Genomic DNA, 26832 nt, shown 5'->3' with positions numbered 1-26832 from the left:
TGTTGTATTTTTGACTTTGTTTTGTTTTACCCCATATGTAACTCTGTGTTGTTGTTTTTATCGCACTGCTTTGCTTTATCTTGGCCAGGTCGCAGTTGTAAATGAGAACTTGTTCTCAACTGGCTTACCTGGTTAAATAAAGATGAAATAAAAAATAAAATAAAAAAATAAAAAAATACACTATACACTATATACTATACACTATACACTATATACTATACACTATACACTATACATACTATACACTATACACTATATACTATACACTATACACTATATACTATATACTATACACTATACACTATACAGTCGATGTGCTTTATAGTAGCTTTATTTCATTTTTGTCATGTAATCATTTAGATGTTTTTCCTTTTCTAAAGGAGTATAAATCCTCATATATGTCCTTTGCTCATAAACATGTGTGTTTATGTGTGGTCTGACAGGCCTGCATGGTGGCGTGGTGTTTAATCAATAGCAGTGTTTCTCTGCATTACCATCCAATAGCATCAGCATAAACATAAAAACCCTCATCGATCATGTTACTGAATATGAATAGACTAGAATAGGTGTATTTTTCCTAGAGGGAACATCACTACACTGGGTCACTGGCCAATGTGGACCAGCAGCACAGAGGTAATGTTTTAATGAATCTGTTTAAGAATGGCATTCAGGTCCATTAAGTCTGTAATTCTTAGCATCAAATTGCATGGATTAGTGTAGTAAGTAGTGTGTGTGTGTGTGTGTGTGTGTGTGTGTGTGTGTGTGTGTGTGTGTGTGTGTGTGTGTGTGTGTGTGTGTGTGTGTGTGTGTGTGTGTGTGTGTGTGTGTGTGTGTGTGTGTGTGTGTGTGTGTGTTACTGTGTCAATTTGGAGTACACAAGGGCCTAAGGTGAGAGAACAAGGAAAACATTTGATAGTTGATACTGCAACCAAAACCAACAACAATGAACTACGCTATCTAAACCAACTGAAATTAGAGCCAGGTTGTGGGCCAAGGCACTATCAAGGCAGGGAGCCAAAATGTGATGCATTACCATCAAACCACTGTAATGTCCCAGACAGCCTCCAGGTAAATGCACTGGCCACTGGAGATGTGTGGCCACTGGGGATGTGTGTCCCAGACAGCCTCCAGGTAACTGCACTGGCCACTAGAGATGTGTGGTCCAGACAGCCTCCAGGTAACTGCACTGGCCACTGGAGATGTGTGGCCACTGGGGATGTGTGTCCCAGACAGCCTCCAGGTAACTGCACTGGCCACTGGAGATGTGTGGCCACTGGGGATGTGTGTCCCAGACAGCCTCCAGGTAAATGCACTGGCCACTGGGGATGTGTGGCCACTGGGGATGTGTGTCCCAGACAGCCTCCAGGTAAATGCACTGGCCACTGGGGATGTGTGGCCACTGGGGATGTGTGTCCCAGACAGCCTCCAGGTAAATGCACTGGCCACTGGGGATGTGTGGCCACTGGGGATGTGTGTCCCAGACAGCCTCCAGGTAAATGCACTGGCCACTGGGGTGTTATTTGAAACACAACCAGAGAGACTGACTGTCCTACTGACTGAAAAGGGATTAATGAGCCATGCACCCACACACCATGACAGCGGTACTGATCTAGGATCAGGTCCCCCCCGTCCATTTAATCACTGTTATGATCTAAAAGGCAAAACTGATCCTAGATCAGCACTGCTACTCAGAGTGCACAGCGCAGAGTGGAGAATAAGACCATGAAAGGCCCTGCATTGCCAATTACCATTATCAAAGGTTGTCTCAGGAATGCCCTAGTCGTGCCAGGGCAGGATATCGATCCCCGTTTCAATTCAGAAGAAACATGGTGTGGGCTGGAGCTCACCACTACCGCATAACCACAACAGGCAGAGGAGGAGGAGCACACATTCACCCACAAACATTTGCCCACATCATACTGATCTGTGGTCCATGATCCACGACCACCTCTTCACAGAGACACAGTGATCTGATCTGCATCTCAGTGAGGCAGTCTTGCATAGCGAAGGTTAACTTAAACAATGCATACATGCAACATCAGCATTTTAGAAAACAGGGGTGTATTCACTAGGAACCAAACAGAAACAAACGGAAGCAAACGGAAGCAAACGGAACAATATAGGGAGGGACCTACCTGAATTTTAGTTTCAGTTGCAAAACTTTTCACGTATGGAGTAAACCGTTTCCGTTGCAAAACGTTTTGGACTAATTACACCCCAGAATGTTTGTCCAAAGGCGTTTCTGATGAATGACTCTTGACTAAAGGTAGCAGGCACTACATCAACCCTTATGACACCACACACTAACTGATTCTATTCTAAAACCACAAATGTGGAGTCAAAGGCATTCAATTTGGAGGTTAGTGTTTAGTTTAGTTTATTAGGATCCACTTTAGTTGTTGCATTTGCAGCAGCTACTCTTCCTGGGGTCCACTTAAACATAAAATACATGACAGTGTAATATTGGTGAAACGTGAATCATCTCTATATAAGAGAGGGTCTTTCAAAGAGTCAGTGGGCACGGTGAGGTTTGTTTAACAGGAAATAATTAATGGTAGCAGCCCAATAGAGGGGTGAAGGGGCTAGTCTAAAGAATGCCAGAGCCCCCCTTTAAGTCCTGGGTCTAGAGAACAAAACAAAGACCAATTGTCATAGTGCTGCTTCATGAATAAATCCTAGAAGGAAATCCCCGGGCCGGGGTCAAAGTCATTAGAGCTAATAGACTTAATGACAGAATGAAACTCAAATTCAGAGGCATAACTCAAACTCTGTCTGTAATTTCTCCTTGGTTGAAGACATTTAATACGCAATAAAAAAAAACGATGAAAACACAACTGTCGGTATCTGTGCAACAGTGGTTTGGATAAAGAACATTTGCACACCCCAGTAAGCAAAGTATTGTAAGTTTATCGAATTGCATGACTGCAATTGAATTTCAGAAGACTCAAGGATGACAAAATGGCATTCAACAATCTATACAGACATTATTTTCTCTCTCCAAAAGACTTGTTTAACAGCTAATTAACAGCTAAAAAGTATGAAGCAAAATTCTTCAGTGGTCGTCCAAAAACATAAAATCATACATTCTTTAACTAAACATAATTACACTGAATTTGCAGCATCCCATCTGCTTTATAAAAACATATCTATGTCAACTCCGTTATAAACACATACTGTATCTATGTAAACTCCGTTATAAAGGCATATCTATGTCAACTCTGTTATAAACACATATCTATGTCAACCTCCTTACAACAGATGGAATCTAAATGGACAGAGTTCAACAGCATGTAGGATGGAATCAAAGACAGTCTGCATAAATGCGGCATCCGTTGCATTATTAAAAACATGACAGTGCAAAAACCATAGCTAAACATCAATTATTTAACACATCAAAAACCATCACATCAGACCTTCCTCTTTGTCTCTGCTTTGAAGCCAGGCATTGAAATAATATGAATGTCCCATTAAAACACTTTAATATGACAAGTAATACAACAAGTTAAAATAAAAATCTGCAACAGTTTTGTGTGGCAGAAGAACACATAACTGGCAGCCTTCAGCCTCATCAACAAAAAGAGCATAAACTGAGAATAAAAATGAATATGAAATCTTTGCCATACCTGCAGTTAGGTGGTGGATCTAGAGTGATCTCAGCAAGCTCCTTCTGGATTCTGTGGAAAAGAAATGAGAAATGTGTTGAAGCTATGAGAAGAGAGCTGTGACAGAAGAGACTCAACACCACTTGACTAAAGCAGCCCTTTAGGGATGAACAAAACACACATCAAAAAATCATCAAGGATAAAAACACAGCAAAGTCAACAGACTTGTTTCTATTGTGGACCTCGCTATCAGAGAGAGAGAGAGAGAAATGAGAGAGGAGAAGAGATTTTCACAGCACTAGACCAGAGTAGCCATGTAGACTAGGGACTTACACTGCCCTCTACCAATACAGCTCTAACATCACGGCTCCCTCTCTCTCTCTCTCTCTCTCTCTCTCTCTCTCTCTCTCTCTCTCTCTCTCTCTCTCTCTCTCTCTCTCTCTCTCTCTCTCTCGCTCTCCTCTCTCTCCTCTCTCTCTCTCTCTCTCTCTCTCTCTCACTCTCTCTCTCTCTGCTCAGCTAACATGGCTGCTTCCTCTTTGTTCTCCCAGGCAGAACCCGAAGCCCAGAACAGCAAAACTTTCTCTCCTTCGTTTCTTCCTATCCGTTCAACCCAAAACAACACTCTCACCCCCAGCACAAAGCTAGCTCCCCTCACCTCCAACCCCGCCACTCATCCACCCGTTCCAGTCACTTTTAGCACAAAAGATTTTCTTTTACAGCTTATATGCAAATGAGGCAGAGAGGGAGAGGGAGGACCTCGGACCTCGGGTATATTTGACAAGGGCTTTAAACCAGAGAGAGCTGCGTAGGGTGCTGTTACTAAAGCATTATTAACAGTGTGTAAGGGAGAAAAAGGGGAGTGTTTGATACATATATTAAAGGGGCAATCTGCAGTTGCTACATCCATTTTAGGACTTATAAATTAATGATATGTACCCATTGATTCTTGAAGAATATAACTCCATTGTTTGTAAACAAATTAAATGTAAACAAACACTATATGGCCTCAAAACATGGTTGAAACTATCATTTTAATATAATGGATGGTCAGTCCGTGTGCATCCATAGCTCTATCCATGAATTTGAGAGTGGTTGCATTTCTCCAGCCCCATTCCTCAGCTTTTGAACGAAACAGGGGCGGGGATGACGCTTGGTTATTGTTTCAACTGCTGATTGCCGCTTTATGGGCTATTGTGTAGATAATTCCAAGTTCTGATAAGATTGAAAACTGCTAAACATGTATGTATGTTAAAGTGACTATCTTCCTCTCACACAACATTAAATATTGTGACATGACAGGGAGAATAGGTCACTATCAATACTTCACAAAACCTTGATCAAACAACTTAATAATAAAGCCTTTACTACATATGATAATGTAGTACAATGGCTGTAGTTTTTAATAATCTTATTTGGCACATGAATAATAGATTAAAATAAATGTATCCTATCATAATAGGATTTGTGACTCAAAGGATTAAAGCATTATAAATTAACCATAATTCTTACATTAGGCTACTCAGTTTAGCAGAAGGATGTAGGCTACAGTAATTATGAATTTTTCCAAATTGGAAGAAGACAGTGATTATGATCATGAAGGCATTACCTCTTAGCACTAGTGGACAACTTGGCGGTAGTCTTGCTGGATAATTTGGTAGGTTTCTTCTGTTGCTGAGGAGGTGTGGTGGGCTGCTGTTTTCTCTCCTCTGCCTCCTCGGGCTCCGGCACCGCCGGGTCTCTCTGGTCTGCATCAGAACTACCACTGCTGGTGCTCGGACTCTCATCATCTGACCGCCCTTGTCTTTCACTGGACATTTTGATTCTCCCTATGAAGAAAGAAAGAAGGGAAAAGTGATCAACTGGTTCAATAACTGGGATACCTATTTCATAACTTTGGATAATAACATGGTCATAGGCTACAGCTAATCGATAACTGCATTGAATCTACGCATGGCATGCAGATGTTGTTGCAGCTGTGATTACTGATATTCAGCCAAGAGAGATAGGTGTTGCTCATCATCAGACATGTAGGTTACCTCTTCAACGTTACATAATTCACTGGACTGGTAGACCCCTTTGTGGGTTGGTCTGTGGTTTGTAACCTACATGAGTAGTCCTATTCAGGCCTATGTCCTGTCTGTCGGTTTGATGGTTGGATGTTGAACATTACTGAGTATTCATCAAAAGTTGTTTATAAACAAAAGCTATAAACTATTTATACATAATATCCATTAGAGTACTTTATTTAAATCCCTGTATTTTTGAAGGACAAACGATGTTCATGATGATTCCATAATCCATAATGGTCACACCACACGCCTATAGCAAGCTATATGGTTAAATACGGGTCACCAAATCATTCCATTAGCTCGATCCAATTGGCTTATAATAATCCCCTTATAGAACAATAACACGCGTGCAAATATTGTTTCATTATCGCAGTTCATTTGTAGCCTTGTGGTCGGTAATAAAAGCAGGCTTGGATTCAATCCTTTTGACTAATGACTAGGGTACTATACCTTCGTTTTGGGGTTAGTTTCCCGAATGCTTTAGCTGTCAAAAGCCAAGCAATAGAAGAACACTCCTAGCCTACAGCATAGCCACCAGCACACAAATATTGGTTTGGAGCATACGAGTGAAGAGCTGCAAGGAAAGCATAATTGCACCTATTTGCAGCAAGGGGGGCTCGCAAGGCAGGCAGGCGAGCTAAATAAAACATAGCATGTTTCTCTCACTTTAGGAGAGCATTATTATACGTCTATACCCGACAAATAGGAGCATTTTGACTAGAAGTCAATTGACGCATTCTAAGGAACGGTAAATGTTTCGAATCCGATCTTAGAGTCCTTTGTAGAACGGATAGGTTTGTTATGGTGGGAGACTCCAGTATCAGCATGGTGTACCAAGTCAACTGATGCATGAAGTCAGTTCCGAGCAAGCTCCCTCTAACACGACAGCGTTGAAAAAAACAAGAAAGGACGATCTTTCTCCGCCTAACCTAGACTCTCCCGGATCCTTGGAGCTTGTTCTTTACCTTTAGGGTGGTCTCGTCCTGATCTAGGCCGGGTAGGAGTGTTAAAAATCCGGTGGAAATGTAGCCTGGAAGACGACGAGCTCCGGCCAAGCTGTGAACATTGGAGAATCGGAAGGAAAGGAGGCACTGCAGTACTGGCTTGGAAGTGACAGGCGGCGCTGGATAGCGAGTGAGTCAATCGTTGCTTTGGGTCCATTGCGATTGAGTCAGGGGGATCTCTTTCACTCTCACTTCGAAACGATGGTCATGGAGCAAACAGCGGGAAATTAACTGGCTGTCACTACTTGCAGTCCTCTGATATTCATTCGAGTGAAGGAGCATATGTAGGAGTATTATTTTGTTGTTTTGGGGGCTTCAAAACAGCGGAGGGGAATACAGAATACAGGTTTGAACAACGCTTGTTATGTGTCACTACAGTTGGATACAATGTTGCCTTGTGGAAGTTTGCTGTGATGGTTGCCTTGACTGCAGCTGTGCACGGAACGAGAACGGATCCATTGTATATAGACAAAGCTATAATGTATCCCTTTGGGAAAAAGTTTAAGATTGCCAAATATTCTGAATTTATTACATAGGTATTACCTTCTGCATTTGTTTTTCTATAACGGAACATGTATATATTTTACATGCTAGGTTAATAATTAATATCCTATAATATCTTCATTTAATTCATTTTAAATGTTTATCATAATTGAATAATTGAATTGAACTGATCTTATTTGAATAGGCTTACAGTAGGTGCAGTTCTATTGATTACTTTTCACAGCACTTTATTAGTGCTGTACTCATTCTTTCATTCATTCATCCATCCATTAAGTATTTGATTCATTAGTTCAAAGGCAAATAAAGCACCTGTGTTAACTGTGTGATATAGTAAACTATTGCTGGGTCTTGAATGGGCTCTGTCTCCAAGCCCAGGTTACCCAGGTGTAGTATGAGATATTTCAAGGTTGACGGCAGAAGCATGAAAGAATTAGTCTGGCTGACACCTAACTTGAAGTCCTCTGGCTTCCACGTGAGTCGAGACAGCCAGGCAATGAAAGAATAGCCAACACCCTCAAACATTGGAAATTGCTTATGAATAGGCCTACCTCTCTGCACTACACACATTCAAAGGAATGCCATGACAGCTTGACAGGGTGTTAATATGAAGAACACAGGAGTCAAAAATAAGTCATAAACTGTCGTGGCAGGTTGGAATGTACAGATGTTAGCCATTTACTCAGAGGGAAAAGAGGTGAAACTGTTGCAACTTCAACAGCTCCCACAGGATACATGTGCAAACAGGAGGAATAGCTACAACTTTTGACACCCGGCAGATAAACACATAGTTGATTGCTAGAGGGGGGAAAAAATATTATCAGTAAATGATTTGCTAAGTTCATGTCATACCATAGTAATAAAAAGATTGTAGACAAAATACCACCATTTATCAGTGTAGGATTCAGAATCAGCAACAACACGTTTTGATGGCTCCTTCACAGAATCTGGAGGTGAAATCAGAATGGATAGATCGTTTAGTTTGGCTGTGTGGCTAGAGCTCCCCATGTCTCTTTCCACTGAGAGAGGAGAGGAGAGAGGAGAGCTGGGCCTTATCGTCTGGGCCTTATCGTCTGTGACAGCACACTGACAGCAGGGAAAGGAAAGGAAACAGAGCTGCATGGATTCCTGCTTTCCAATTGATGTGATGAAAGTGAAATACAAGGCTCTCTTAGCCATGATATGAATCAAATGTACAGTAGGGAGAGAATAGATAAAGCTCTGGAGGGCATATATCAACAGAGTGAACGATGGGTTGGTATTCGTTATTGTGAAGAATATAAGAGCAAAAGGAAGCATGTTGTCCTCTCTTCCCTTCCCCTTAGTGAGGGGAATATGTACAAGTCAATTATTAATGAATAATACCTCAAGGTAAATAAAGGTAGGAATGTCTTTTAATGAATCAGTAGGTCAACTGATACAGTTATCTGCAATGTTATCATTCATGTTCTGTCTACATCCAACTTCAAGTTGATTTAACTCTTTAAGGCTTAACTGAAGCGGTCAAGCACCTTTTTCAAAAGTATGCAAAGTAATGGAACATTATGCACCTGCATTTTACTAAAAGCTGCAGAATGTCCTTCATCACTCATCCATGATATGAGTGTAGTAACGCTTTATTGCCGACTGAAAAAGCCCTTATGATAACAGAGAAAAACGACTGTACCGATAGATATTTCTGATCATAATCAGCCAACTGAATTTTTCAAACCACAAAATGCTATACTCAAGTGTTTCAAAGCCTTTGGTGTGAAAGTAACTCATAGCAACTGAACTGAGAGCTACTCTAAAGACAATGGGTTTGCATTTAGAAGAGAGCCAGTGATTCATTCACCCACATACACACACACACACACACACAAAGGCACGTGCATACACACACACACACACACACACACACACACAGTTACAAAGCCACTATAAATACAAGTCAAGTACGTTGTGGCTCTTTTAAATGAGAGTACATTTAGGAATTGCCAGAACCCTAAAACAATTTTCCTGCTTTAATATTAGTAATGGGTTCTTAATTAGAATGTCAGCACACAGAAAGCAGAGGAAATGGACATTAATATTTCATCACACAGATGTCTCTCTCTCCATCTGTCTGTCTGCCTACCTGCCTGCCTGTCTGTCTGTGTCTCTTTTTCCATCCACCCCAGGGAAACAGCTACAGTAGACAGGGCAGAGATTCACAACAAGCACTTCAAGTGCAGACCGACTGTGTCTGGACTGGAACATTGCTCTTAAAAACCGAACTTCCCCTTCCGGTGCTGTCTGTGTGTATTTTGGGTGGTAGTGGACCTGATGTTTGTTTGTTTTTTATTCCCCATATTTACTAAGAATGTTTTTGTATCGGGGATGTCTATATTTGAAGTTAGTTTATTGAGTCAATTAAGCTTTTCTCTTATACCTTTAATTTTGATATGGAAGGACAAGCCAAGAGTGAGCTGACTATGTTTGTGTAGAGGATATGAGTCAATAAGGTCCGATACTCAGAGAGCAGGAAGTGTATCTTCCGTTTTTGTGAAGGTGCCCTCTGTCTAGTACTGAGTGTCGATAGAGCCACTAGTGCGTCAGTCTGGTCTACACTCTTAGAAAAAAATATGCTATCTAGAAACCTAAAACGGTTCTTCGGCTGTCCCCTTTTTGGTTCCAGGTAGAACCCTTTTCATTTCGATTTTACATTTACATCATTTAGCAGACGCTCTTATCCAGAGCGACTTACAAATTGGTGCATTCAACATATGATAGCCAGTGGGACAACCACCTTTTTTTTATTCTTTATGAGGGGGTAGGGGGGTAGAAGGATTACTGTTATACTAGTCCAGGTATTCCTTAAAGAGGTAGGGTTTAAAGTGTCTCCGAAAGGTGGTCAGTGACTCCGCTGTCCTGGCGTCGTGGGGGAGCTTGTTCCACCATTGGGGTGCCAGAGCAGCGAATAGCTTTGACTGGGCTGAGCGGGAACTGTGCTTCCGTAGAGGTAGTGGGGCTAGCAGGCCAGAGGTGAATGAACGTAGTGCCCTCGTTTGGGTGTAGGGTCTGATCGGAGCCTGAAGGTAAGGAGGTGCTGTTCCCCTCACAGCTCCGTAGGCAAGCACCATGGTTTTGTAGTAGATGTGAGCTTCAACTGGAAGCCAGTGGGGTGACTTGGGAAGGTTGAACACCAGATGGGCTGCAGCGTTCTGGATAAGTTGTAGGGGTTTAATGGCACTGTTTCCTATAGTGCACTGCTTTTGCCATTTGGGACACAGATATGAAATGCAGCGCTGTAGAGGATTGCCACCCAGTGTTCTGATATTAGGCAGAGCTGCAGAGCTATTTGTTTTCACTGTAGCTGAGATTGAATCAGGTTGACTCTTGTGGGAAGTTGTAGACTGGAGATGATAGTATTGCCTTAAGAGTATGTTCAAATTATTCCATTATGTGGTGTGTTAATACCCCTGATGTCTTTGTGGATGTGGATGTTTGTCACGAATTCAGCCGAGGCTGCCCCTCCTCCTTGCTCGGGCAGGTTTCGGCGTTCGTCGTCACCGGCTTACTAGCCACTACCGCTCCATTTATCATCACTCCATTTGTCTTGTCTTGTCTTGTCTTGTCTTGTCAATCACACACACCTGGTACTCATTCCCTCATTAGTCTGTGTATAAGTGTTCCCTCTGCCCCCTTGTCCTTTGTGAGTGATTGTTCATTGTGAGAGTGAGTAGCTCGGTTGAGCTACTCTTTCCTTATATGTAGCCAAGGTGGATTTTCGTTTTGACGCTTGCTGTGCTTCATTCATGTACACTGAATAAACTCTGGATTTCGGTGTTTTAGCTCCTGCGCCTGACTCCGTCATTCACACCTCATCACATGTTTGCCATATGGTTCTAATCAAGTTAAATGCAGTGTTTTGAAAGAAAAGGCTTGGTGTTTATTTGCTGCATCTGTCAATATGATAACGGTTCCGATTTACTTTTATCTAATATGGTGGTGGTCATTTCTTTGCTAATTGACCAATTATAACATTGTTTAGTTGGAAATGCTTTTCACATGTTGTCTGAAGCTGTAGCTCTGCCACACAATTACACATAACCAGCTGACTATTACATTTCTTTTGTCTAGACATTGCTCTCTGATAGATTTTTTACAAAGTGAACAAATATTTACTTTGTTGTAATCCAATCGTTTTGTAGGGGAGGACGTTGTGTGAATAACTCCTTCTGTCTGTGTATGTTTACTGATTGGTTTGTAGATTTAGCATATCTGGAGACGTGCCAAGGGGAGGGTTTAGCGAAGATGTCTGCGTCCCAAATGGCACCCTATTCCCTATATAGTCCACTACTTTTGACAGGGCCCATTGGACTCTGGGATGCGCATTGTGAGTATAAGCCTTCTTTGATTACAATATTCTACTGAAGTGAAATGAGCCTTCTGTTTTTATCACACAGCATTCACAGTTCACGCTTTGGCTGCCCCATTGTGTGTGTGTGTGTGTTTGTGACTGCGGGTGTGTGCGTTCTTGTGTGCCTGTGTGTGCATGTGTGTGTGTGTGTGTGTGTGTGTGTGGGGGGGGACTTGAGGAAGGTGATGCATAGTAGCCTGGTCCCAGATCTGTTTGTGCTCTCACCAACTCCTATAGTCGTTATCATGCCAATAACCACAGGAGTTCCATATACAACACAAACAGATCTGGGAACAGGCTATGTTCCCAGCACTTCTGGGCTGGTTGTGTCTTGACCACTGAGGATTTAATAAACAGGATTTTATTTTAGGTCCGATCTGGTCTCTGTTGACCTGGATTAATAAAAAGTATATAGCCTCTGAACAGACCCCTTCTCAAGACTCCTCTCTCGCTTTCTCCCTCCCTGTATCTGCTTCTCTCACCCCCCCCCCCCCCCCCACCTCTCTTCCCCCCCTCCCTCCCTTAATGCAGCCCATTGTCCTCTGCCAGGATGATTACCACGGTGCAGTTTGCATGGTGTTGAAATTTAAATGTGTTGTACTAATATCCACCATTAAGTATTGCCAGGGAAAAGAGAGGAATTCCAGTTATACCTCTCTCTCTCTCTCTCTCTCTCTCTCTCTCTCTCTCTCTCTCTCTCTCTCTCTCTCTCGTTCTCTCCTCTCATGCTCTCTCTCTCGTTCTCTCTCTCCTCTCATGCTCTCTCTCTCTCTCACTCTCTTGTTCTCTCGCTCCCTTTCTCTCTCTCTCTGTTTCTCTCTCCTCTCATGCTCTCTCCCTCTCATTCTCTCCTGTTGTGCTCTCTCTCTCTGTTTCTCTCTCCTCTCATGCTCTCTCTCTCTCTCTCTCTCTCTCTCTCTCTCTCTCTCTCCTCTCATGCTCTCTCTCCTCTCATGCTCTCTCTCTCTCACTGTTTCTCTCTCCTCTCATGCTCTCTCTCTCTGTTTCTCTCTCCTCTCATGCTCTCTCTCCCTCTCTCTGTTTCTCTCTCCTCTCATGCTCTCTCTCCCTCTCTGTTTCTCTCTCCTCTCATGCTCTCTCTCCCTCTCTGTTTCTCTCTCTCTTATTCTCTCTCTCCTCTCATGCTCTCGCTCTCTCTGTTTCTCTCTCCTCTCATGCTCTCTCTCTGTTTCTCTCTCCTCTCATGCTCTCTCTCTCGCTCTGTTTCTCTCTCCTCTTATGCTCTCTCTGTTTCTCTCTCCTCTCATGCTCTCTCTCTCTCTCTCTCTGTTTCTCACCCTCCTGCTTATTCTTCTCATTTCCATTCTATTCTAGGAAGCAGGATTTAGCTATCATTATTACCCATCTGTATCCATATTCACCATTCGCTCAGCAACATGTCAAACCAAACAGACCCAATGCCAATCTGAATTGGTTAACATGAGCAGAATCCGTCCCTATGTGAAAAGAGCTCAACACAAAACGGTGTAATGAAATGTATTTGCCTTAATGTCGATCTCACAGTAAGTAAAATGTGCTATGAAATGCGCTATGAAATGCACAGTGACTGTGGAAGTTTAGATTGAGAATCGTCTTGAGCAGAGCAGAGGTTTAAAGACACTTTTCAAGGCCACACAGAGAGAGGCAGGCTGCTCCAGAGGCACTCTACTCTTTATAAATGTATGCACGCTCACACACACACACACACACACACACACACACAAAGCTCTTTATGCCACATTCAAATCCATCAGATGAAGTGCATCTAGCATCCCTCCCTCGTAGGACTGTCTGTTCTGACATGGGTTGGTTTTAATCACTGCAAACTGTCACCATGTCTGGTCTATAGTTCAGCTGAGGGATGATCTATTTTAATAGAGGACTGCTAAGGTGATTCCTTCCTGGTTTGACCAGGCTAGCTGCATTTTAGCAGCAATTTAGATTAAGGCCATACGCAGTGGGCAAAACTGGTTCAAATGATGTCAACAACCAGATTACAACCAACCATGTGACAATACATTCAGCTTGTAAATTGGTTGTAATGACACAATTACTGAATGCTGACCAATAAGGTTCTTATTAATCAAATCAATAAATAATTATATGGTCATTGCGGTCAATCAAAACAGCTTTATTCTTAGAAAAACAGTGTTGAATATAATATATTACAAGATGTGTGCTGTGTATGCAGCGAAGTGCTATGCATATCACAGATTAAAATGTGAATTTTTATTTATTTTTCTGTTAGTGTCTGGAGAGCCCAAGGTCAGTGTGTTGATAACTGAGATAAGAGTTTCCTGTGAGAGACTGGTAGGTATGCGACTAAACGTCCTGGCATTGTCTTCTGTTCTGGGGACATGCTTAGTTTCTGAATGGCACTACATAGGAATTAAGTGTGATTTCACTGTCATTCTTAACAATAGAGTCTGTTAGAGGAAGATTATAACAGCTTACTGTAGGAGAAGAATTTGGCTCATTACTTAGTGAGAGAATGAGAGAGACCGAGGGAGAGAGAAAAACCTTGACTATGTACTCACACTCAGTGAGCATAACCCTGCCATTGAGAGAGGCCGGCTTAGGCAGACCTGGATCTTCAGAACAGACAGGCTGTAAGGGTTGGTGTGAGGTGTGACCCAGGTGCGGTGTAGGATAGACAGTAGGCAGTAGGCAGAGATGGTGAAACAAGGATCTTTACTGGTGGTCCAAAAGCCAGGATACAAAACAACAGACTTTACACAAAAACAAATGAGGAGCGCATAGGTCTCTATAAAACAGGCTGACATCAAACAATACGAAATACTAACTCTGACTGGAAAAACACAATGACACAGGGAGAACACTTCTTGAGTACCTGTAACTTTGTCGCGTGATCCGACACTGATACGTACTGCTTGACATCAAGGAACTAGCAGAGAAAACTGAGCAAGGGAACACAGGGAAGTGAGGGCATAAATACACAGGTGAATCAGATAGCCACAGGTGACACCAATAGGAAGATAATTAGTCCCGACTGTGAGTGAGGAGGTGCCTATGGTTGTCGGAGGATGACACCTAGTGGGTCGCTCCGGAACTGCGACCCACTCCTGTAACAATAGGCTATGTGCCCATTGCCCACAAAATTTGGTGGAAACCGAGCTGCACTCTTAACCTCCTGCCAAATGTACGACCATATAAGAGACACATATTTACCTGAAATTACCCAAACCCACAAAGAATTCAAACAAATCAAATTTTGACAAACTCCCGTATCTGTTAGGCGAAATACTGCAGTGTGCAATCCCCGCAGCAAAATGTGATCTGCTGCCATGCCACAAGTAAAGGTCAACCAGTGGGTAAGAAACACCAATGTAAATATAACCTATATTTATCTGCCTATTCATTTCCCCCCGTCATTCGTACATTCTACTATTTGCACATTGTCACAACACAGATGAAATGTTATGCTTTAAAAAATTGCCGCTAATAATATACAATTTTAAACCTTGTTATTCTCTTGAAACTTTTTGTGTGTATAATGTTTACTGTTACTGTCTAATCATTTTATTTTGTTTAATTGACTATGTTGGTTTTTGTCATTGTTGTTTTTGTTTTTTTTTACTTGGTTTAACAATGTAAAGAAGATAGAATGGTGCCGGAGGGGATGGCCACCATTTACGGGCTCCTGACCAATTTATTTTATTTTATTTTTTCCCTGATACTAATATTTTTTGTACATAATGTTTAATTTGATCGTTTGATTTGACCCGAAAATAGATTCTGGACATCAAAACAGTGATTACTATCACTGGAAAATAAACTGGATGAGCTCTGCTCGAGACTATCCTATCAACGTGATCTGAAGAACTGAAATATCCTATGTTTCACCAAGTCATGGCTGAAGAAGGACATGGAAAATATGAATCTAGCTGGTATTTCTATACATCGGCATGACAGAACAGCTGTGTCTGGTAAGCTGAAGGGAGGGGGGGTTCTTTGTCAAGTCTCAAGGTTCTGCTCGCCTGAGTTAGAATACCTCATGATAAGCTGTAGACTACACTATTTACCAAAATAGTTTTCATCTAAATGATCCGTAGCTGTCTATTTACATTTTGGTCATTTAGCAGGTGCTCTTATCCAGAGCGACTTACAGTTAGTGAGTGCATACATGTTTATTTTTTTCATACTGGCCTCCCTTGGGAATCGAACCCACAACCCTTGCATTGCAAGTGCCATGCTCTGCCAACTCAGCTACACGGGACCCATTTAACACCACAGACTGATGCTGGCACTAAGACCGCACTCAACGAGCTGTATAAGGCCATAAGCAACAACAACAAAATGCTCACCCAGATGCAGGGCTCCTAATGGCCAGGCATTTTAATGCAGGGAAACTGAAATCCGTTTTACCTCATTTCTACCAGCACGTCTCCTGTGCAACTAGAGGCAAAAACTATTCTAGATCACCTTTACTCACAGACGCATACAAAGCTCTCACTCACCCTCCATTTGGCAAATCTGACTATAACTTAATCCTCTAAATTCCTGCATACATGCAAAAACTCAAACAGGAAGTACAAGTGATGCGCTCAATACGGAAGTGGCAATGAAGCGGACGTTAAGCTACAGGACTGTTTCGCTAGCACAGATTGGAATATGTTCCGGGTTCATCCGATGGCATTGAGGAGTTTACCACATCAGTCACCGGCTTCATTAATAAATGCATCGACCACACAGTGACCGCACGTACATACCCTACTCAAAGGCCATAGATTACAGGCAACATCCGCACTGAGCTAAAGGCTAGAAGTTCCGGTTTCAAGGAGCGGGACACAAATCCGGACACTTATAAGAAATCCCGCTACACCCTCCAACGAACCATCAAACAGGCAAAGTGTCAATACAGGACTAAGATCGAAACACTACACCGGCTCTGACACACGTCAGATGTGGTAGGGCTTGCAAACTATCACAGATTAAAAAGGGAAACCCAGCTGTGAGCTGCCCAGTGACGGGAGCCTACCAGACAAGCTAAATGCCTTCTATGCTCGCTTCGAGGCAAGCAACACTGAACCATGCATGAGAGCACAAGCTGTTCCGGACGACTGTGTGATCACGCTCTCCGTAGCCGATGTGAGTAAGACCTTTAAACAGGTTAACATTCACAAGGCTGTAGGGCCAGACGGATTACCAGGACATGTACTCAGAGCATGCACTGACCAACTGGCAAGTATCTTCACTGACATTTTCAACCTCTCCCTGACCCAGTCTGTAATACCCATACAGTGAGGGAAAAAAGTATTTGATCCCCTGCTGATTTTGTACGTTCGCCCACTGACAAAGAAATGATCAGTCTATCATTTTAATGGTAGGTTTATTTGAACAGTGAGAGACAGAATAACAACAACAAAATCCAGAAAAACGCATGTCAAAAATGTTATAAATTGATTTGCATTTTAATGAGGGATATAAGTATTTGACCCCCTCTCAATCAGAAAGATTTCTGGCTCCCAGGTGTCTTTTATACAGGTAACAAGCTGAGATTAGGAGCACACTCTTAACCCTCCCATTGTCCTAGGGTCAAAATGACCCGCCACTGTGTTGAACCAACTTTATTTAATTTTTATATTTTTGGGATCATTTGTGAGAAGGAGGCAGTGAGACTTTAAAGAAAGTATCACTGCCTCCTTCTCACAAATGATCCAAAAAATATAAAAATTAAATAAAGTTGGTTCAACACAGTGGCGGGTCATTTTGACCCTAGGACAACGGGAGGGTTAAAGGGAGTGCTCCTAATCTCAGCTTGTTACCTGTATAAAAGATACCTGTCCACAGAAGCAATCAATCAATCAGATTCCAAACTCTCCACCATGGCCAAGACCAAAGAGCTCTCCAAGGATGTCAGGGACAAGATTGTAGACCTACACAAGGCTGGATTGGGCTACAAGACCATCGCCAAGCAGCTTGGTGAGAAGGTGACAACAGTTGGTGCGATTATTCGCAAATGGAAGAAACACAAAAGGACTGTCAATCTCCCTCAGCCTGGGGCTCCATGCAAGATCTCACCTCGTGGAGTTGCAATGATCATGAGAACGGTGAGGAATCAGCCCAGAACTACACGGGAGGATCTTGTCAATGATCTCAAGGCAGCTGGGACCATAGTCACCAAGAAAACAATTGGTAACACACTACGCCGTGAAGGACTGAAATCCTGCAGCGCCCGCAAGGTCCCCCTGCTCAAGAAAGCACATATACAGGCCCGTCTGAAGTTTGCCAATGAACATCTGAATGATTCAGAGGAGAACTGGGTGAAAGTGTTGTGGTCAGATGAGACCAAAATCTTTGGCATCAACTCAACTCGCCGTGTTTGGAGGAGGAGGAATGCTGCCTATGACTCCAAGAACACCAACCCCACCGTCAAACATGGAGGTGGAAACATTATGCTTTGGGGTGTTTTTCTGCTAAGGGGACAGGACAACTTCACCGCATCAAAGGGACGATGGACGGGGCCATGTACCGTCAAATCTTGGGTGAGAACCTCCTTCCCTCAGCCAGGGCATTGAAAATGGGTCGTGGATGGATATTCCAGCATGACAATGACCCAAAACACACGGCCAAGGCAACAAAGGAGTGGCTCAAGAAGAAGCACATTCAGGTCCTGGATTGGCCTAGCCAGTCTTCAGACCTTAATCCCATAGAAAATCTGTGGAGGGAGCTGAAGGTTTGAGTTGCCAAATTTCAGCCTCAAAACCTTAATGACTTGGAGAAGATCTGCAAAGAGGAGTGGGACAAAATCCCTCCTGAGATGTGTGCAAACCTGGTGGCCAACTACAAGAAACGCCTGACCTCTGTGATTGCCAACAAGGGTTTTGCCAGCAAGTACTAAGTCATGTTTTGCAGAGGGGTCAAATACTTATTTCTCTCATTAAAATGCAAATCAATTTATAACATTTTTGACATGTGTTTTTCTGGTTTTTTTGTTGTTATTCTGTCTCTCACTGTTCAAATAACCTACCATTAAAATGATAGACTGATCATCTCTTTGTCAGTGGGCAAACGTACAAAATCAGCAGGGGATCAAATACTTTTTTCCCTCACTGTATGTTTCAAGCAGACCACCATAGTCCCTATGCCCAAGAACGCCAAGGTAACCTGTCTAAATGACTATCGCCCCATAGCACTCACATCTGTAGCCATGAAATGGTTTGAAAAGTCATGGCTCACATCACCATCATCCCAGACACCCTGGACCCACTCCAATTCGCATACCGCCCCAACAGATCCACTGATGACACAATCTCTACTGCACTCCACATTTCCCTTTCCCACTTGGACAGAAGGAACAGCTACGTGAGAATGCTGTTCATTGACTACAGCTCAGCATTTAACACCATTGTGCCCTCCAAGCTCATCACTAAGCTAAGGAACCTGGGATTAAACACCTCCCTCTGCAATTGGATACTGGACTTTCTGACGGGTTGCCCCCAGGTGGTGAGGGTAGACAAAAACACATCCGCCACAATGATCCTCTACACAGGGGCCCCTCAGGGGTGCGTGCTTAGTCCCCTCCTGTACTCCCTGTTCACCCATGACTGCTTGGCAAAGCACGACTCCAACACCATCATTAAGTTTGCTGACGACACAACGGTGGTAGGCCTGATCACCGACAATGATGAGACAGCCTATAGGGAGGAGGTCAGAGACCTGGCAGTGTGGTGCCAGGACAACAACCTCTCCCTCAACATGAGCAAGACATAGGAGATGATTGTGGACTACAGGAAAAGGAGGGTCGAACACACCCCATTCACGTCGACAGGGCTGTAGTGGAGCGGGTCGAGAGTTTCAAGTTCCTTGGTGTCCACATCACCAACAAACTATCATGGTCCAAACACACCAAGACAGTCATCCCCGCCTGGTATGGCAACTGCTCGGCATCTGACCGTAAGGCGCTACAGAGGGTAGTGCGTACAGCCCAGTACATCACTGGGGCCAAGCTTCCTGCTATCTAGGATCTATATACTAGGCAGTGTCAGAGGAAGGCCCAAAAAATTGTCAAAGACTCCAGTCAACCAAATCATAGAGTTTTCTCTCTGCTACCACACAGCAAGCGGTACCGGAGCGCCAAGTCTAGGTCCAAAAGGCTCCTTAACAGCTTCTACCCCCAAGCCATAAGACTGCTGAATAATTAATCAATTTGCCACCCGGACTATTTTCATTGACACCCCCCGCACCCCTTTGTTTTTACACTGCTGCTACTCGCTGTTTGTTATCTATGCATAGTCACTTTACCTCTACCTACATGTACAAATTACCTTGACTAACCTGTACCCCCGCACATTGACTCATTATTATTATTTTCTTGTGTTACTTTATTTTTTAAAACTTTAGTTTATTTAGTAAATATTTTCTTAACTTTATTTTTTTTTAACTGCATTGTTGGTTAAGGGCTTGTAAGCATTTCACTGTAAGGTCTACACCTGTTGTAGTCGGCGCATGTGACAAATACAATTTTATTTTATTTTATTTTATTTTATTTGGTAGGCCTGATCAGTTGTGAAGTGGACACGACAATGCCTCTTCCCCCTCAGGAGTCTGAAAAGATTTGTCATGGGCCCTCAGATTCTCAAAAAGTTCTACAGCTGCACCATTGAGAGCATCTTCACTGGCTGCATCACCACTTGGTATTCAACCACAAGGCGCTACAGAGGGTAGTGCATACGGTCCAGTACATCACTGGGGCCGAGCTCACTGTCATCCAGGAACTCTATACCAGATGGTGTATTGATAAAAATGTAATAACTAAAATATAGTAGTTGCATACATTTTCAGCTCCCTAAGTCAATACATTAGTCAATACTTTGTCAGTGATTACAGCAGTGAGTCTTGGGTTATTGGGTAATTGGCCCAGCGTCGTCCGGGTTTGGCCGGTGTAGGCCGTCATTGTAAATAAGAATTTGTTCTTAACTGACTTGCCTAGTTAAATAAAGGTATAATAAAATAAAAATATGTCTCTAAGCGCTTTACACACCTGGATTGTGCAATATTAGCCCTTTATTATTTTCATAATTATTAAAGCTCTGTCAAGATGTTCGGGATCATGGCTAGATAGCAATTTTCAAGTCTTGCCATCAATTTTCAAGCAAATTTAAGTCAAAACTGTAACTTGGCCACTCAGGAACATTCACTTTCTTCTTGGTAAGCAACTCCAGTGTATATTTGGCCTTGTGTTTTAGGTTATTGTCCTGCTGAAAGGTGAATTCCTCTCCCAGTGTCTGTTGGAAGGCAGACTGAACCAGGTTTCCTCTAGGATTTTGCCTGTGCTTAGCTCCATTCCGTTTCTTTTTATCCTGGAAAAACTCTGCAGTATTTGCCAATGTCAAGCATAGACATACCATGATGTAGCCACCACCATGCTTGAAACTAAGGCGGCAGTTACTCAGTGTTGGATTTGCCCCAAACATAAGGTTTTGCATTTAGGCCAAAAAGTGAATTCCCTTGCTGTATGTTTTTGCAATATTACTTTAGTGCCCTGTTGCATACAAGATGCAAGTTTTCTATATATTTGTATTCTTCTTTTCACTCTGTCATTTAAGTCAATATTGTTGAGTCACTACAATGTTGTTGATCCATCCTCAGTTTTCTCCCATCACAGCCATTGAACTCTGTAACTGTATTAAAATGACTAATGGTCTCATGGTAACATCCCTGGGCAGTTTCATTCCTGTCCTGCAGCTCAGTTCAGAAAGACGACTGTATCTTTGATGTGTCTGTGTGGTTTAATACATAATCCACAGCATAATTATTAACTTGACCATGCTTAAAGAGATATGTCTGATTTGATATTGTTACCATCTACCAATCACTGCCCTTCTTTATGAGGCTTTCAGAAGGCTCCCTGGTCTTTGTAGTTTAATCTGTCCTTAAAATTCTTGACAGAGGGACCTTACATATGCTGTATGTATGGGGGACAGAGGAAAGGTTAGTCATTCAAAAATCATGTCAACCCCTATTATTTCACACAGAGTGAGTCCATGTAACATATTATGTGATTTGTTAAGCCCAATTTTACTCCTTAACTAATTTAGGCTTGCCTAAACAAAGATGCAACAACTATATCTTAGTTATCAAATGTTTATTTATATATATTTTATATATTTTTTTTTTACTTTGACATTAGAGTATTTTGAGTTCATTGTTGACAACAAATGACAATTAAATAAATGTTATTCCCACTTTGTAATACAATAAAATGTGACGAAATTCAAAGGTTATGAATACTTTTGCAAGGCACTGTATATTTATAGTGTACTTGACGACTCACAAGCAGAGTTTCATAAAAACCCAAATCAATGCTTCAACTTAAAAACAACTCCAAGTGTATTTTGAATGAATATACTAAATTAGAATTTAAGCATTTGAAATTAAAATACAGTTTTAACGAGTGTGTTTAAGTTTAATGATAGTGAACATATAGACTGAAAAACAATGAATTTAAAGTACACTTTTAATAAGTGTGTTGAAGTGTAATTATAGTATATTTACAGTATACTTAAGATATACTAGAAAAGCACATCTCGTATTTGAAGTATATTATTTTAAAAAATTGTACATTTAAGTATACTTGTAATATATTAGAATATTCTTTTTTTTCGCTTGGGGTATTCGGCCCATGTGACAAATAAAATTTGATTTGATTTAAACACATTTCACATGTCAATAAAGCTCCTTTGAATTGAGGGGGGGGGGGGGATAGAGAATGAGAGAGAGACACACACACAAACACACAGTGAGAGCGGGAGAGAGAGGGAGAGAGATAGACAAAGAGAGAGCTGAGAGGAGCGATAGAGAGACCTTGATCACAGTTTTACACACAATATCCGCTGTCTCTTACTTTAGGGGATGTTCCAAACATCTGCTTTCTGAAGCTATTGTTCTTGAGATGATTATCCCAGTAATAACTGTATTTGTCTCTTCTCATTTGTGTCACAATGTGTTTGGAGTATCAGGATTAATATATAGAGAGGGGGAATGAAAAGGAGGGAAAGTGGATGAGAAGGGAGGGCTCTCTCTCTCTTGCTCACTCTCTCTCTCTCTCTCTCTCTCTTTGTTGTCTTCTGAGCGTCTAGGGATATTACTTCCAGTTTGCTGTGTTAGCCCGGGGCAGATAGAGAGGATTACAGAACATACAAAGGCGCCGTCTCAAATGGCACCCTATTCCCTTTTATATTGCACTACTTCTGAACAGGGCCCATAAGGCTCTGGACAAATGTAGTGCACTATATAGGGACTAGAGTGGCATTTGGGACACACACAAAGACAGCAGTTGATGTTATGTTTCATTGCTGCATCCGTTTTGATTATTTTGTCCTCTTTTGAGTCTAGGGTGTTTCTATGCAGGCTCAATTAAGATACAGTGTTGTATTTTATATTGTGGTTTTACTATAAAAGATGGTTAGAACAATGGAATGCAGGGATGGATGGAAACAGTGCTGGCTTGGAGAACAATGATTTTCACTGTTTTCTGTTAGTTTTTCTATATAATTTATAGAAACTTGTTCATCTTCAGAAGTGATGATTTTAGTTTTGTTCATCTTCTAAAGTGATGACTATTGTTACCTATCAGGGTGCCCATTGTCTGTCTTACACTTTGAGGTACTGTAGAATCAGTACTCACTGTACTTCAAGCATCAAGTACTACTCAAGGAATCCCTCTCTCCATCTACTCCTCCTTCTAATCTTTTCCTCCCGTCCTCTCTCCATCTTCTCCTCCTTCTAATCTCTTCCTCCCGTCCTCTCTTCATTTCTCTCTTCACAGCTGTCATCCTCACACTGGTCTCTTTGTACTTTTATAGGACATCTTGTCTTTATTGTTGATGCCTGCAATTCTCCACCTCTCCTTCACACAGGTTGCGTCCCAAATGGCCCCCTATTCCCTATATAGTGCACTACTTTTGACCAGGGTAGTGCACTATATAGGGAACAGGGGGCCATTTGGGATGAAAACACAGTCAGCAGGATGGTTGGCAGTGAATTTCTGAGTAGGCGGTCTATCGTGAGAACAATGCTTATAGGCACAGAGGAGAATTCTGTTACTATCAAATCAACTGAGCCAGTGGCATAGCGCAGTTTTACGAGGGCCCCTGCGCAGTTTTATAGCTACTCTCATGCTATTTCACACATTTTGCCGTGAGGCTGAGAGAAAATGTTGCTGTTTTAGAGCTAATTTCCTGTTATTCTACAGATTTTGCCATGAGGCTGAGATTTATTTTTGCAGTTTTAAAGCTAATTTCTTATCATTCTAAACATTATTTTCATGGCTTATGACGTGTTCATACACTATCTGGGGGGCCCGGCCTTGCGGGGGCTGCGGGTTGCTATGTAAAGAGTATATGACATGAACTAGATGGCAGGTAGCCTAGTGGAAAAGACTGTTGGGTCAGTAACCAAAAGGTCACTGGTTCAGAGCCACATGTTTATTATATATTATGGTTTGTGCACTTGTTCTTTACGCTGTAGGTATATGACATATATTGATATATGTATTAATGGAAACAAAATCATAACATATTATTCTTCATATACACTTTCTTCACTCTGTAGGGTCTGGTGGGTATATCAAATTATCTGCTTTATCTACCCCAGATATATTTCAGTTCAATCTAAGCAGCCATTTGTTCCAGTAAGGTTAGAGCTGACCTTGGATCCTCATAAATACCTGATTGATGGTGCCCCTGTGGTGCTGGCTGGTTATAGTATGATAAAGAGATGAAGAGCTGAGGGTTGGACAGAGTTCCCTTAGGAATCAGTCGCGCAGGGAAGAGGGAGAAGGGAGGAGAGTCCATGTTGACTGTAAAGAATAAAGGTTAAATAAATAAATAAGTAAATTCTACGACATGTCATAAAAACATTACAGGATGCTAAATTAAATGATGATCATATCACTTACTATACTGTTTTTACCGTGTCCAATCAAGCAATCAGCCTATTCTTAGGCTGTGTCCCAAATGGCACCCAATTCCCTATGTAGTGCACTACTTTTGACCAGTGCCATTTGGTACACAATGTGTGATCACAACCTGTGGTGAAAATCAATGAATTCTGAATGCTCCACTCACCCATTATATTACAGCCTTCAATACACATCAAATTGAGAGGGACAGAGGGAACTGCTTCATAATGTTCCAGGTACTCTTTATCATTTACATGCTAATTGACACTCCGGGGTGCAGTGCATGAGAATAGATTATTTGTTTTATTGACAGCAGCATGAGTGATGACACTCTCCTTTCAATCTCACTCCACTATACTGTGACTGAGTAAGGATATCCCCAACTGACAACCCCATCCTCTCGGGGCCATTGACAGTGTGATGTGATGTGTGTCAATTGGTCGTTCCTCTCACTTACTGCAATATAAAGTGCATCCCAAATGGTACCCTATTCCCTACATAGTGCACTACTTTTGACCAGGACCCATAGTGCACTATGTAGGGAATAGGGTGCCATTTGGGATGCAGGAGGTAGATACCCAGGCCCCATAAGCATCTATTTTCAACTGCCGTGTTTGAGATATTCAATACTTCTAAATGACAGCTTTTTACCAAACAGAACACTGTTTTTATTTAAACAGATATACTGGATATACCATTACAGCCCAGACTTTATTTATGTCTCTCTCTGTTGAGAATCATGTTTTGGCAGCCTCTAAATCACCCAGGTTCAGTTCCAAATGGCACCCTATTCCCTATGTAGTGCACTACTTCTGACCGGGGCCAATAGGGCTCTGGTCAAATGTAGTGCACCTTATAGGGAATAGGGTGCCATTTGGGACGTATACTCCCAGTCAGCTCCCTCAGCTCCGGGGCAGCTGTAGATTTGAATGTGGCTGCTGGAGTGACATAAAAAACTGATTTAGAAACATTTAGCTGCCGAGGTTTTGAAAGGTGGCTGCCACAGAGCTATCTGGGGAAAGCGACATGAGAGAGGGCTGAGAATGATGGTGTGTGTGTGTATGGTTGTCTCCTGCTCCTACAGCTCTCAGCACATGATTGAGCCAATGGACCTAAATGCACTCTAAAAATACAAGCTGCTGAAAAATATGACAGCTCCGGGAGACGGCAGGGGGCTTCTCAGATTCCACTCTGACAACTCCTGTCCTGTCCTGTCTTGGCCCTCTGGGGCTGGGGGTGACCTGGCTCTTGCTCTCTCAGATGACCTGGGAGGGAGATTTTGAAATATTTTGTGAAATATATTCCAACATGCATTTAAATGTAAAATGTAATGTATTTGTAATAAATATATTTTTAAATTAAAATGTATGGCAAATTTAAGAAAAAGGCCAAATCAAATATTTTGTCCAAATGCATTTTTATTGTACAGTACTTGACACATACCAAAAGCACTAAAATGCATTTAAATGCATTTAAATGACTACAATTATTTTTTACAAACATAATACATTATCGGCCATGTAGTGACAAATAAACAAATGATCTCGGGCACTAGATTTGTATTTTTATTTAATTAAGCTGAAGAGAGGCACTTACAGTGAGGGAAAAAAGTATTTGATCCCCTGCTGATTTTGTAAGTTTGCCCACTGACAAAGAAATGATCTGTCACGCTCTGGCTCCGGGACTTTGTGTGTTGAGCCAGGGTGTGTTCGTTTCGTGGTGTTTTGTTTGGTTGGGTGGTTCTATGGGTTGTATTTCTTTGTTTGGTTGAGTGACTCCCAATCAGAGGTAACGAGTGGCAGCTGTTGGCTCGTTGTCTCTGATTGGGAGCCATATTTATACTGTCTGTTTTCACCTTGTGTTTGTGGGTTTTTGTTCCTGTTCAGTCATTGTCACTTTTGGACTTCACGTATCGTCATTTTGTTTTGTTGTTTTGTGGTTGCTTTATTTAATAAAGTCAACATGTTCGCTACAAACGCTGCGCTTTGGTCCGCTTCCTTAGACGATCGTGACAGAAAAACCCACCAAGATGGGACCAAGCAGCGTGTCCAGGAGCCGTCGCCAGGGAGATCCCTCACAGATCTCCTTCGCCTCCTGGACTGGGTCAAGCCGAGTGAGGAGGAGAAGGGCTTGACGCTATGGCAGAAGGGCGAGAGGCTGGCGAGGTCTATGGAGACCTGGTCCACGGGTAGGAGAGACGCCCCGAAAATTTTTAGGGGGGGGCTCGAGACGTCGGACCAGCAGGAGGCCGCGATAGAGCGGCCCAGTGGGTTGCTGGAGAAGGCCGCCGGGTTACGGGGGCCACTGGTCAAAGAGGGGATGGAGGAAGTTGAGGCACGGCGAGAGG

The 26832-nt window shown here is 42.3% G+C and overlaps 1 protein-coding gene across 1 annotated transcript in view; it reads right to left on the bottom strand.

The window, feature by feature from the left end:
* Positions 1–6746, bottom strand: part of LOC311144009 (ubiquitin-conjugating enzyme E2 E3-like) — a 30923-nt gene extending 24177 nt beyond the window's left edge. Inside the window, exons 1-3 of the mRNA XM_084179922.1 lie at positions 6640–6746; positions 5212–5431; positions 3624–3674 (exon numbers count right to left, since the gene is read on the bottom strand). Coding sequence (XP_084036048.1) covers positions 3624–3674; positions 5212–5420 — 260 coding nt within the window. The 5' untranslated portion in view covers positions 5421–5431; positions 6640–6746. The remainder of the gene's footprint in view (positions 1–3623; positions 3675–5211; positions 5432–6639) is intronic.
* Positions 6747–26832: the final 20086 nt, after the last annotated feature.

Source organism: Coregonus lavaretus, assembly GCF_964263955.1.
Source record: "Coregonus lavaretus genome assembly, chromosome: 16".
Taxonomy (NCBI): Eukaryota; Metazoa; Chordata; class Actinopteri; order Salmoniformes; family Salmonidae; genus Coregonus; species Coregonus lavaretus.
The sequence above is the reverse complement of the archived record's forward strand: the minus strand, read 5'-3'. Positions and strand labels throughout refer to the sequence as shown.